General features: G+C 44.2%; 1 protein-coding gene across 1 annotated transcript in view; it reads right to left on the bottom strand.

The window, feature by feature from the left end:
* The window catches only part of LOC144752244 (transcription initiation factor TFIID subunit 1-like), a 303,153-nt gene extending 290,328 nt beyond the window's left edge, over positions 1-12,825 (bottom strand). The window contains exon 1 of the mRNA XM_078640245.1: positions 12,645-12,825. Coding sequence (XP_078496371.1) covers positions 12,645-12,752 — 108 coding nt within the window. The 5' untranslated portion in view covers positions 12,753-12,825. The remainder of the gene's footprint in view (positions 1-12,644) is intronic.
* Between the last annotated feature and the right edge of the window lie 409 nt (positions 12,826-13,234).

The raw sequence follows: 13,234 nt of genomic DNA, 5'->3' as shown, positions 1-13,234 counted from the left end.
CTCGGCCCCTCCCCTTAAAAATACCACGGGCACAGTATGCCCAGTGCCATAAGAGGCCTGGGCCTCCCCTTAAAAATACTGCAGAACCAGAGGAATGGACTCCGCACACGAGGGCAAAAATGACCAAGGGAGGGGCCATGCCCCACCTACCCTTATAAAATGCTTCAGCTCCAGGAGATGGGGTCCCCGGGGCCGAAACCCACAATATAAAAAAAACACTGCATCATTCCCCTGGGGAGGGAGTGTTAAAAAACGGAAGCACAGCAGTCCGCACCTCTTCTTTAATTTTACAGCAGATCCTCTGCAAATTAGTGGAATTTGTTTTTTTAACCCATTTTGGGCCCCAGGCGTGGCCCCATTGGGAGCCCACCACCAGGCCCAGGGGGTCAGGGGGTCCGTATCCTGAACCCTTATGTCTTTTTTTAGTGCATTTTTTCAGACTCTGGATTGAGCCGTGAGCCCTAAGATGGCTGACATCACTTTCTAGTTGATGTGGTGGCAGCCAGCCAGATCTCAGCGGGAGATCTGTCGGATCCGTGGAGGTTCCGCGTCCCCAGAGATACAACATTTTTTAACATTAATTGCTCAAAAACTGCTGATCGTATTTTCAGCTAATTATAAAAAGCACTCTTTCTGGACAAAATTTAGCTTTCTGCCAAATTTGAGGTCAATCCGTTCAGCGGTTTGGGCTGTAGAAGTCTCTAAAGTTTCTGTGGAAAAATGAATGGGGAATTACGTTTAGGGACCTCCCCCTTTTCTCATCCCATACTTGATGAATCACCCCGAAACTTTCCATGCACTAACTAGTCGAAAAGTAGCACTTTGTTAGAAAGTTTTATGGAGATTAGTAAACCGGTTCCAAAGTTATTAGCAACACAAAATAATGCATTTCCTGAGTAATCGCGAGTCCAACTATACCCAGTGGCAATGACGTAGTTTGACGATTCCTTGCGAAATTTTCAAAACTAGTTTGCAGCCCCACTCAGCTACTGTCTTGAAAGTTTTGGCTTGATCCGTCAAACGGGGGCCGTGAAAAGGGGGGGGGCGTTTTCCCCTTGTTAATTTGCATAGGAACTTTAGACACAGCTACAGACCGGACTGCTGAACAAAATTACACCAAATTTGGCAGGAAGGGAGATGTTGGTCCAGGGAAGAGCTTCTTTGTGATTTGGTGTAAATCCGTTCAGTAGTTATGGAGTAATTAAAGGAAATTTTCAGGTGTATATATAGGGATGTGGAGGATCCACGACCTCTTCCGATCTCGTGCTGAGATCGGATTGGCTGCCAACTCTTCTAGCCTGGACGTGTTGGCAGCCATCTTGGGACTCGGCTTGAGTCGAGTTCCAGAAAAAACTGTTACAAAAATTGTGCTGTGGTTCTAAAACATTTGGGAAGCACTGATTTAAATTTCAATTTTACTTAGAAAATGCTGTGGCAAATCACCACCATCCAACAAGTACTAGCAAGTTTGCTCCAATTAGTGTTACTAGAACTTTGCTGGCTCTACTTAGGGAACTAAAAGGAGCAGGACAACTACATCATTTCTTTGAGATTGGGGGGTGGGGGGGCGAGGCGATGTCCTGCAGGGAAATAAACACACAATACATGCTATTTCTGAACTAACTCATAACTCCACTGGGGTCTAAATGTGATCCCTTGAAATTTACACCTTTCACTCGAGTCAGACCAAAGCATTTTATACAATAACAATGGTTTTGTGGTGGGGTCACAAACAAGGAGTTACAAAAGTCCTACCCATTATGATTTTGAGATTCTTCCCTTTCGGCTCTACCCCTATAGCTACAGGAACATATAGCATTCATCATCTGAAAATAACTTCTGTGATGCTAGAGTCATTAGAATTAATCTTCTTTCCACAAACACTGTGGCTTAAACTTCCTTTATCAAGTAATGTAGTTAGTTGTGAATAACTGTAGTTTTTGACGGTGGGAGTGATTATTGACACACTAAAACAGAAATAGGTTTTTGGTTATAAAACCATAAAATTATTCAAATGTTTCCCCAGGGATAGGATTACACCACCTCTCTGAGCTATGCCCTAGTTGTGCTTAAGAGATTGTCACCACTTCGATATCCTGCTGGATTCTATATTATGAGAGCTCCATTTTCCCACTCAGATTGAACATTGACAGAACACAGCTCCATTGATCTATCAACAGTTTTATCAATACATGAAGCTGTTTGCATTTCTCAGTCCGACCAGACTGTATCTCAGAGAGGAACGGAACCTGGGTGCCCAATTCCAATTCAAAGTTGATTAGAGAGGAGGCGTAGTACGAGTGTCACAATGTGATTCATTAGGACGTTAGGTTTACAGATGGATATAGAGCAACTGATTTTGACTACACATGAGCTGCTCTGAAAGATATGAATATATATATTCAGTGATGTAATATGTGACGTCATCCGCAGTGCATTGCAGGCGCGCGAGTTATAGTTAGCTGAACTAACTATAACTAAACTACAATGGTTTTGTATGAGTGAAATGTCCAGCTAACTACAACATGTGTGAGACCTATGGTTTTTTCAGTGAATTTCTAAGGTTTTGTAAATGATAATTTTTAAATGTATTAATTGTTATATTTTTTATACTGATTTACTACATTGTTTTAAGCTATTTATTTGTAGATTTTTTTAATTACATTACATATTTTTAATATAAATTGGAAAAAATGTGTTTACAAATATTAAAATTGTAATATTTAAAAAAAAAATGTTTTTACTTTATATATATTTTATATAGCAGGCAATGATATCCTATGGAAGGAAATTCAAGTTACTGGTAAGTACGGTTAAAATTTCTTTTCAGAATCAGTACAGGTTGAAAGATGCAGCACGGAGGTCTCTCCTGATAACAGGTGAGTAAATCTGAATTCGTAGTTCGGCTGATTTTAGAGGAATTTTTTAAAGTTCCAAAACTCCACACTTAGAAGAATTTCCAAGTGAAACCAGTCAATGTTAGCCTATGGAAGGAAATTCAAATTACAATAAGTATGGTTAGAATTACTTTTCAGGATCAGTAGTGGGCTGAAAGATGCAGCACTGAGATCTCTCCTGATAACAGGTGAGTAAATCTGAATTCGTAGTTCGCCTGATTTTAGAGGAATATTTTGCTCAATAGTGAAGGAAGGGGGCAGGGCCTGAGGTGACGTGTGCAAACACGCCCTATAGCGCGTTTTAAGTTGGGGATTTCATTCCTCTTCAATCCTGAGGTACCCTGTGTGCCAACTCGCCCACCAGGTACCTCCAGTATGCGCCAGGGAGCTGCGTTGCAGAGAGGTGTTCAGAGGCCACGCCCCTTTTTACAACACTCTGCAATGCAGCTCCGTGGCGCTTACTTGAGGTACCTGGTGGGCTAGTTAGCCCTTAGGGGACCTCTGGATTGAAGAGGAATTAATTCCCCAACTTAAAACGTGCCACAGGGCATGTTTGCACACATATCACCTCAAGCCCCGTCCCCTACCTTCACCTCTGTGCAAACGCACCCCGTGGCGCGTTCTTAGTTGGGGGATTAAGTCCCCTTGCATAATGGGGGTCCCTGGGGCCAACTAGCCCACCAGGAACCTCCAGTATGTGCCAGGGGGCTGTGTTGCAGAGAGGTGTAAAAAGGGGCGTGGCCTCATTACACCTCTCTGCAAGGCAGCCCCCAGGAGCATTTGCAGAGGGGGGACTAATTACCCTTGAATACTGGGGGTCCCTGGGGGCCAACTAGCCCACCAGGAACCTTCAGTATGCGCCAGGGGGCTGCGTTGCAGAGAGGTGTAAAAAGAGGCGTGGCCTCATTACACCTCTCTGCAAGGCAGCCCCCTGGCGCGTTTGCAGAGGGGGAACTAATTCCCCTTGAATACTGGGGGTCCCTGGGGGCCAACTAGCCCACCAGGAACCTCCAGTATGTGACAGGGGGCTGAGTTACAGAGAGGTGTAAAAAGGGGTGTAGCCTCTTTATACATCTCTGCAAGGCAGCCCCCTGGTGCATACTGGAGGTTCCTGGTGGGCTGCATGGCCCCCCAGGGACCCCCAGTATTCAAGGGGAATTATTTCCCCCTCTGCAAACGCGCCAGGGGGCGCGTTTACTGAGTGGTGCCTTAATTTTTTTTGGGGGGGGGGGAAATCGACAGGGTACGCGTATCCCAACATTTAAAAAAAAAAATTTTTTTGGGGCCTTTGGGGTCCTTGTGGGAACCCCTGAGCAGGCCTAGGGGGTCAGGGTCTTTCTACCCTGCCCCCTTTGCATCTTTTGCGCACTTGTTTATCACTTTTCTTGCGCCTCGGTTCTACCGAGACACAAGATGGCTGCCAACACTTCCTGGTTTGTAGTGTTGACAGACAGTTGACAGCCAATTAGCATGCAGCTCGTAATGGTACGCATACTGTCCTTGGATGGTACTCGTACAGTACTTCGTCTATAGATATATCTATGATTTTACTTTTGATTTTCTCAGGAACTACTGAACGGATTTACACCATTTAACAAAAACGTAAACTGCGAACCAAACTCTACCTTTTTGCCAATTTGGTGTAATTCCGTTCAGCAAGTTGGCCTGTAACCTCACTGAAAGGTCCCTATGGAAAATTGCATGGGGAAAACACGTTTTCGGACCCCCCCTTTTTTCTCGGCCCCCGCTTCACGAATCACCCCAAAACTTTCAGGGAAGGAGCGGAGCGCCCCATCTTCTTTGAGAATTCCACGAACATTTGTCAACCGGCGCCAAAGTTATTCCAAATAGAATGTTGCGGATTTCCTCTTTCACTAACCCCTTCTGAAACTAACTCCTGGTCCTTAAAGCATAGAGATCTTTCCATTGATCGAAGGTCGGGTAGATGTTTTTGGGGTCCCACTACCATGAAGGATGTACAAAGCCTCCTGGCTCAAACTTTACTAGAACTCGATCAGTGGGAGGGCACAGAATTCCTACAACTCGAAAACCTTATTAAAAAAGTTATTGGATTTGCCAAGAAAAAGGGAAACCCTAAAAGACCACATTTTTCACCTAGTCCTCTATTTTTCCTGAATAGGGAGATAAATGCACTAATCAGGAAACAATATCTTAATAGATCTGAGGAAAATGAGTCTCTACTAGCACTATTAAAACGTAGAAGAGTTAGATTGAGACTCAAATTGAAAAGAGAAAAAGAAGACTCTCTTTGGGTTAGTTTGAGGGAGGCTATAACCTTTAATCGATCTAGAGAATTTTGGTCTATAATAAGGAAAGGCTGTGGTACCATAGTAGCTCCCCGTCCTATAGCCATCTGCGAAGAAGTCTGGACAGTATTTGTAACTGCATTATATGCTCCAAATGAAGTATTGGAGGATATAGGTATGTTGGAGTTAAATGGTATGCAAAAAAGCATTCTCCCTACAGAAAAAACAATAGTTGCTGCAATAAAGAGTATGCGCTCTACTGGAGCCATGGGTCCAGACGAACTCCCCATGACAATCATTAAGCAGGATATTGCTACCTGGAGTAGGATTCTTCTCCCTATATTTCAGGCTTGCTTTCTAACAAGAACTGTCCCTGACTCCTGGAGGGGTAGTATATTAATTCCTATATTTAAAAAGGGGGATCGGGAGCTGCCATCTAATTATCGTCTAATAGCTTTGTTAGATGCCATAGGAAAAATTTTCGCCAAATGTGTACTAATGTTAATTATGGAATGGGCAGAAACCAATAAGATTTTACCAATGGAACAAACTGGTTTCCGTGAAGAGCACGGAACGCTAGATAACCTGACATTAATGCAGGTGATCAGTGACAAGTATGTATGCATCCGTGATGGTGGCTTATATGCCGCATTTATCGATTTCTCCACGGCGTTTGACAAAGTGGACCGCCCATCGCTGTGGAGAAAATTGGCGGCATTGGGTATGCCAGGATACTTACTTGCATTGGTTCGCTCTCTGCATATGAACACATGGTGTAAGGTGCTACAAGGCGGTGAAGAGGGTCTTACTTCATCTATTCCCTCCCAGAATGGCCTTAAACAAGGGTGTATACTGGCGCCTATATTGTTTTCTTTATATGTGGCCGACCTCCCAATTTTTATTTCATCTTGTGAGGGAGTGGCACCGAAAATTGGAGGGTCTGCTATATCTATTCTAATGTATGCAGACGATATTCTTGTCCTGGATTTGACCCCGAAGGGTTTATCTAATCGTCTGCTTGCACTGAATGAATTTGCTGTAGCACACCATATGAAAATTAACACATCAAAAAGTAAAATCATGTGTATTTTTGGTAAGAGAAAATGCAGATCGAGCAATTATAAGTGGTTTATTGGGGGGCAAAAACTCGACGTGGTTAAATCTTATCCTTTTTTAGGCAAAATAATATCAGCGAATCTTAGTGAGATTCCCCATATCGAACATAACTCTCGCAAAGCACTGACCCATGGTATGGGGTTATGTTCGTTATACAATGCCACTGGGAAGAGACACTTCTCACTCTTTCTGGAAGTTTTTAAAGCAAAAGTGCCAGCTACTCTTTTATATGGAATAGAATTAGTGGAGCTGAAATATTGGGGATTCCTTCAAAAAAATGGAAGGACGGGTACTTCGGAAAATTACATCGCTTAGTAATGCATGTTCTACCTCCTCATGCAGATTAGAATTTGGACTCCGAAGTTGCTGGACACAGGGATTGGTGGCCCTGGTAAGATGGGTAGCATGCTTGGCTAGAGGAAAACCTGGTACCCTAAGAGAGCTCATTAAAAAGGAGTTACTGGGTAATCTTAACGATTTTTCCTCTTTACTAAAAAATTTTAGGAAAGCTGTGGCCCTGTTAGAGTTGGATGAGAGTACCCTATTCTTACTTACTCCCTTTGAACTTAAAGCTTCATTAAAAAGAGCTTCGTGGGAGCTATGTTATAAGTTGGATACCCTTGCCCAACCCAGACTATATGACAGGGAACCTCTGCTAGAGACATACACCCCCAAGCTGGCCCAACAATATTTGACCTGGAATATTCCTCATGGAGTCCGTAGGTTATGGTACCTCCTACGACATGACTTGCTCCCTCTTAATTCACTCTTAGCAAAATGGTACGGGGGTTCCCCTATATGTAACTTCTGTAATGTCGCTGTTCAAGATCGTAACCACGTCTTGTTTATTTGTCCTGCTTTACGCTCCTTGCGATTTAAGTGGATTAAACCTATTTGTTTACAATTGGGAATCTCAAATGTTAAATTGTTTGTACATGCTCTTTACTGCCCTCCTAATGAACTGTTTTGTTGTAGAATTTTTAAATTTTTTAAAGGGTTCTTAAATATTTATTGAGGTTGCTGGGATGTTGCCGTGGCTCACTTTAAGAGCCGATAACTGTAGTGTTTTGTTCGTTCATTATTAATTATGTATGTTTATATATTCTTTTTCTTTTATTTGTTATCATTGTATTATGCTATGTTTAATTTTTATGTGGCCCTCAGTGAGAGCCAAAACATAATAAATTTTGACTTGAAAAATAAATTTTGACTTGCGGATTTCCTATGGAAACTAGGTCCTAACTATAACTCCCTACTGGCGACCGCCAGTAGGTAATATACACATATATACATACATACATACATACACACACACATATATACACACGATTTCCCTGGTGTTTAACAAAATCAAGAAAATGAGAAGCCATTAAAAATGTTGCATAATTCACTGAATCCACTGAAATACTGCATCAACATTCTGTGCCTGTGTTCTATATTTCTTATATTTTTTAGAGAGGATATACAAGGTTTATTTGTGTCCTGCAAGGACTAAGACAAAAGAAAAATTATGGAGTGATAAAATTATGAACGGGGCTTTATGTGAAGCGTCGAAAGAGTAGGTGTTAATGCAGCTGAATGATTAAAGAGATTAATACAGTAAAATGAATTGTTTTATGGATCAACTCTGCCCTATTGACAAAGTTTTAATATGAAATGGTAAGATTTATCTGCCTACATCCCACATGCCAGAGGGAGACAGACATTGAAAAACGAACTCTCTCAAGCCACCACCCACCTTGCCGCCAACACTCACAGGTAAAGAAACAATCATGTTACGCATGTTAGTGGTTTCTCCACTGCACTGGTAGATTTACTGGTTCCTCCATCTGCTGCAAGACAAGTCTCTATCAACTCTTTTCTAATCAAGTTGTTTTCGCTCGGCCTGGTCTCCATGTCATTTTGGCCAGTATGTGTAACGAGCTAAAGTATTTAGGGTAAAGCAGTTCTTTAAATTCTGTGGAAGTAAAAGGGGACCACACTTCTCAGTTCTGTGGGGAACATTATTAACTTCTCCTTACCCAACAGATGCCATAATCGGTACAGCCGGCCTTTAAGCTCTGGGATCTTGACGGTATCGCAAAGGGAAAAGATTATTTGATGTACCTCAAATAGCGCAAGAGACATCTGTCTGCGCTTTAATGGTCGTAGTGCCACTGTTTGTATGTTAAGAAGGCCGTAGTATATTAACAAGGAAAACCTGTTAACTCAACTGGCCCGGGATATTCATAACATACAAAACAAATGGTCCCATAAGATACAATTCTTATTTACACCTTACAGAAACCTTGCTGGTGCTTGAACGGATCTTTCACTCATGAATAACAATAAACATGTATTTGATCTACATTCGGTTGAATGCAGGGATGTTTCTCCACGCCCTCCAGGGTGATATTATAGAGCTCTAATTAGTAAACTCAACGAATTATGAGCTAAGCTGCTCTCTCATATAGGGACTGAGAGATGGGATATTTTGGCGAATTACAAAATTGTGCATGAATGAATGGAGCAGTTTGTGGTTAATGTCCAATCAGTGTGCGAAACAGAGCTTTCATCCACTACAATGTGACAGGAGTTTGAAGTAGAGACAGCCCATTAAAGAGATACAATGGCATTACTTTGAGATGATGTTATGGTTTGGTGAGTGAAGAGGAAAAGAGTAACTGAAACTATTATTATGTCCCAATTCTGAGTCGTAATCAGAGGTACAGGCAAACATTAAAACTGGCTTTGCTTCTTGGGAAGAAAAGCTCAGGTCCAGAATGTTTGTGATGGTTTGGTTCTGGTCTTTAATCAGTATTTGCACAGAGTATACATACGTAATGGACAAGTGACATAAGCAACAACTTTAAACTCTGTGAGGCTGAAGAAGCAGTGTTTGAGTCTGTAGGTACAGTGATCTGAGTTAACAAAACAGCTTTTTGCTGGGAAAGTGTTTGGACATAGTAGCACAACTGAGTGCGTTGGCCAGAAATGTTTTAGAAAAGAAGCCTCATAGTGAAGAAACATGTTGGGCTACAACAATATGGAAGCTGAAAATTGAGCTTTTATTGAAAACACTACATCAGCTGGGTTAAACTGTATCCTGAAAGAAGACTGACTGGACAGACCACCAATGCATCACCTTCCTTATCACCGACACAACAAAAACACATAAACCCCAACTTAAGAAACTCAAAAAACGGAAAAAGAAAACTTGCGACATTAATCTCAATGTTTTGACATCCCTCAGCAACAACGTATTAACGCCGACAACGGACATTACAGATGTCCATGACCTCACAAACCACAACAACAACTCAATGACTAGCATTCTTGATGCAGTTGCGCCCTTTCAGCTGAAAAGACTGTCCTCTAAAGGCTCCAAACCATGGTACAATAGGTGCCTAAATGAGCAAAAACGTAATCTGAGACTAGGTGAATGGTAATGGAGATCCTCACCAAGACTAGAGCACCTTAAGCAACGGAGATCACAGAGGAGCACCCACAACAAACAGAATCTCAAAAGCAAATTTCCTCAAAGTTCAACTAAAGAATGCCAGAAATTGCCCAAGAAAACTGTTAAAAATTATCAAACAATCCTCTCAACAACCCATAGCCTCTAAATTAAGTCCGAACTCGCAACTAAACTGCAACATATTTGCCGCCTACTCCCTTGAAAAATCTAAAAAGATAGAACATGAACTCCAAACAGCAAATTAACACCTCACAATGATACCTTCACTTACCCCCTATGTGCCGCGTTCTGTACAAACCCCTAACCAACTCGGACTTACCCTAAAAAACAAATCATCTTGGAACACTTTCAAAACTTTCGACGAAAATGACATTATCGGGACCTTAACAACACGTAAACCATCAAATCACTTCTGCGACCCTTTTCCAGCCAACATCTTCAGCGTGATCAAAACTTCTCTGGACAAAGATAGTGAACACCTCACTAGTACAAGGAACACTTCCGAACTGCCTTAAAGAAGGCCAAGTTACCCACATTAAAAAAAAAAAAAAGCACAGCTAACCACACAATCCCAGATAACTACCATCCAAGATCCACTATTCCTACCCTAGCAAACCTACTGGAGAAATGCGATCATTCCCAACTATGCAGCCACATAGCTCAATCCCACCTCATGGACAAGTTCTAATCACGCTTCCGGCAGGACCATAGCACGGAAACAGCCCTGACAAACATTGTCAATGACACGCTAAGAATACTACATCAAAACGAATCCTGCCTCCTAATACTCCATGACCTATCCTTGGCCTTCGATACGGTCAAACATAATAGTCTCCTGGACTTACTTGAACACAGAATGGGTTTATTAGGGGCTGTCCTAAAATGGTTTGCCTCTTTCTTACACAGAGGAATGCAAAGAATCAAGGTAAAGCAATCGCTGTTCACTACCACGGTGGTCAACCTTGGAATCCCTCAGGGTTCCTCCTTATCACCTACCCTCTTCAATCTATTCATGGAGCCCTTAACAAAAATTCTGAAACTCTCCAATGTTCATTACCACATACATGTGAATGACACCAAACTATACCTAACAATTTCATCCCCAGATGATATCTACTTACTCAATACAACTCTGCGAAAAACCGGCCAGAAAACGCCTCAAACTTAATGCACTCAAAACTGAATTCCTCCTAATTACCCCACCATGAGGACATTGAAGACTGGATGAAACACTTAACAGCCTTCAATTGCAAACCACACATCATAGATTACACAAGATCACAGGGAATAACACTCGACAAGAATATCACCATGCAGGAACATATCAGCACAGCAACCAGAGGAGCAAACTATCATATGAACATTAGCAAACTAAAACCCTTCCTCCCCATTGAAGACCTCAAATCAGCCATGCAAGCTCTAGTGCTATCCAGAATAGACAATGGGAATACAACTTTATGTGGTTTGCCGAGATCCAGACTGGTTCCACTAAGAGCCCCCCTCAACGCAGCTGCAACACTTGTCACCGGCTCCAAAAAGAACAACCACACCATCCCTGATCTAAAGGCACTGAACTGGCTTCCTTATGAGACAAGAACACAGATAAAAATTGCCTGCATGACACACAAAACTTTGCACTTCAACAGTCAAACTGCTTTTAATGAACGAATCCGTACCCTGATCCCAACACTTGATTTAGCTCACCAACCAGGATCTGGACCTGATTCCAAAGACGAATGTCTAACACACACTTGAGTACTTTCCGAATCATCTACTAGTATTGACACCATTTATGGTTTCCCTGCTATCTACTCATTTTAGTTCCTAGTCTATCGAGCTAATTGATGTACATTTGTAAAGAACTCCGATACCGTTCCAGGGTCTAGTTTGCGCTATATAAAACTTTTAAAATAAACATAAATAAATAGCGTGCCACAGACGTAGGCAAGTTTTTCAGCACTCCACATAGGGATAATAGGCGCTATTAATAGTGTAATACAATACACTGCTCAACACATGTGAAAGCTAATAACTATCTAGTTCCATCCTGCACAATTTCATATCTTCACTTCACTTCATTAGGAGGTGTTTTGACATTAACTTTGGAGAACCCATTCTCATTCCTTTTATTCTTCTATACTGGTCTTCCCTTGTCCAGCACACAGATCACCCCACCCCGGGCGGATGCACCCCTCTGGTACAACCTTGTCCACTCCTTAGCTTATCCTCCACTACATAACGCTGGTCCACCTTCTGTCACAAACATACCATCCCTGTGTCGTTGAGTACAGCATACTCTGCTGCCACCCAGAATCGAAGCTCTTTTTCTCTATCTCCATCTATCCCCGCTGGGTCGCACTCTCATGCATCTTACCCCAGTGTCTTTGACTTAGATCTTGCCTGCCTTCTATGTCCTTCTGCTCTCACCTCGTCCAGTCCGCCCCCTCCCCCCCCCTTCAACCACCAATGCCATGGTCGCCCACCCTTCAGTCTGTGCCTTTGCTCCTGTCTCCCTGCAGTGCCCCTTACGGCCCCCTCCCCCCCCCAGTCTCACCCCTCAGCACACTCGAGCCCCAACTTTTCAGTTTCTGCCTGTCTGTCTGTCTCTCTCTCCCTCCCTCTCCAGTGTCTCTCACCCCCAGTCTCCCCCTCCAGCCCTCCCTCGCCCCCACCCTTCAGTATGTGCCTCTGGTCCTCTCTCTCCCTCCCTCTCCACTCTCTCTCACCCCATGTCTCACCCTCCAGCACCCTCTGCCCCCCCTCACCCCCGGTCTCTCCCTCGTCTCCACCCTCCAGTCTGTGCCTCTGGTCCCCCCTCTCCAGTGTCTCTCCACCCCCAGTCTCACCCTCCAGCACCCTCTGCCCCCACCCTCCAGCCTGTGCCTCTGCCCCCTCTCCCCGGCTCACCTTGTCCAGCACGCTCTCGTCCTCCAGCTGCCCCGCCTCGTTGATGTTGCCGAAGAGGAAGCCGGTGAGGGAGAAGGGCCGCTCCTCGTCGCTCTCCGAGTCCGACATGGCGGGGCCCTGTCACCTGGGCCCCTCCCTGCGGGCCCCTGTCAACTGGACCCCTCCAGAGCCCTCTCCGGCCACTCTGCCCTGGGTCCCCCTCCCTGCGGGCCCCTGTCACCTGGGTCCCTTCGGGCTCCCTCCCGTGCCCCCTCAGCCCCCCCGCGCCGCTGCCCCTCCCGGGCGCCCCCACCCTGCCCCGGCCGCACTGGAGACAGCTCCCGCCTCCTGTTTACTCGCAGCCTGCGGTGCGGCGCTGCCCACACTGACCCGGAAGCAGTCCCCGAGGCCCAGCCAATCCCAGCAGCGGATCCGAGGAGCATGGACAGAGAAGGCGGACTCGCGTCGGACGGCGCCAGAGACATAGAAGAGGGACTCACGCTGGCTCTGCAGGGCGCGGTGGAGGCCTCCATTGATTGGTTCATTGACAGCCAAATCGAGCCAGGCCTCATTAGAGCCTGACAAGGCCATAAAAGCACAATTAAAGACAA

Source organism: Lissotriton helveticus, chromosome 4_2 (genome assembly GCF_964261635.1).
Source record: "Lissotriton helveticus chromosome 4_2, aLisHel1.1, whole genome shotgun sequence".
In the NCBI taxonomy this organism is placed as follows: Eukaryota; Metazoa; Chordata; class Amphibia; order Caudata; family Salamandridae; genus Lissotriton; species Lissotriton helveticus.
This window is presented reverse-complemented; position numbering and strand designations above follow the sequence as displayed.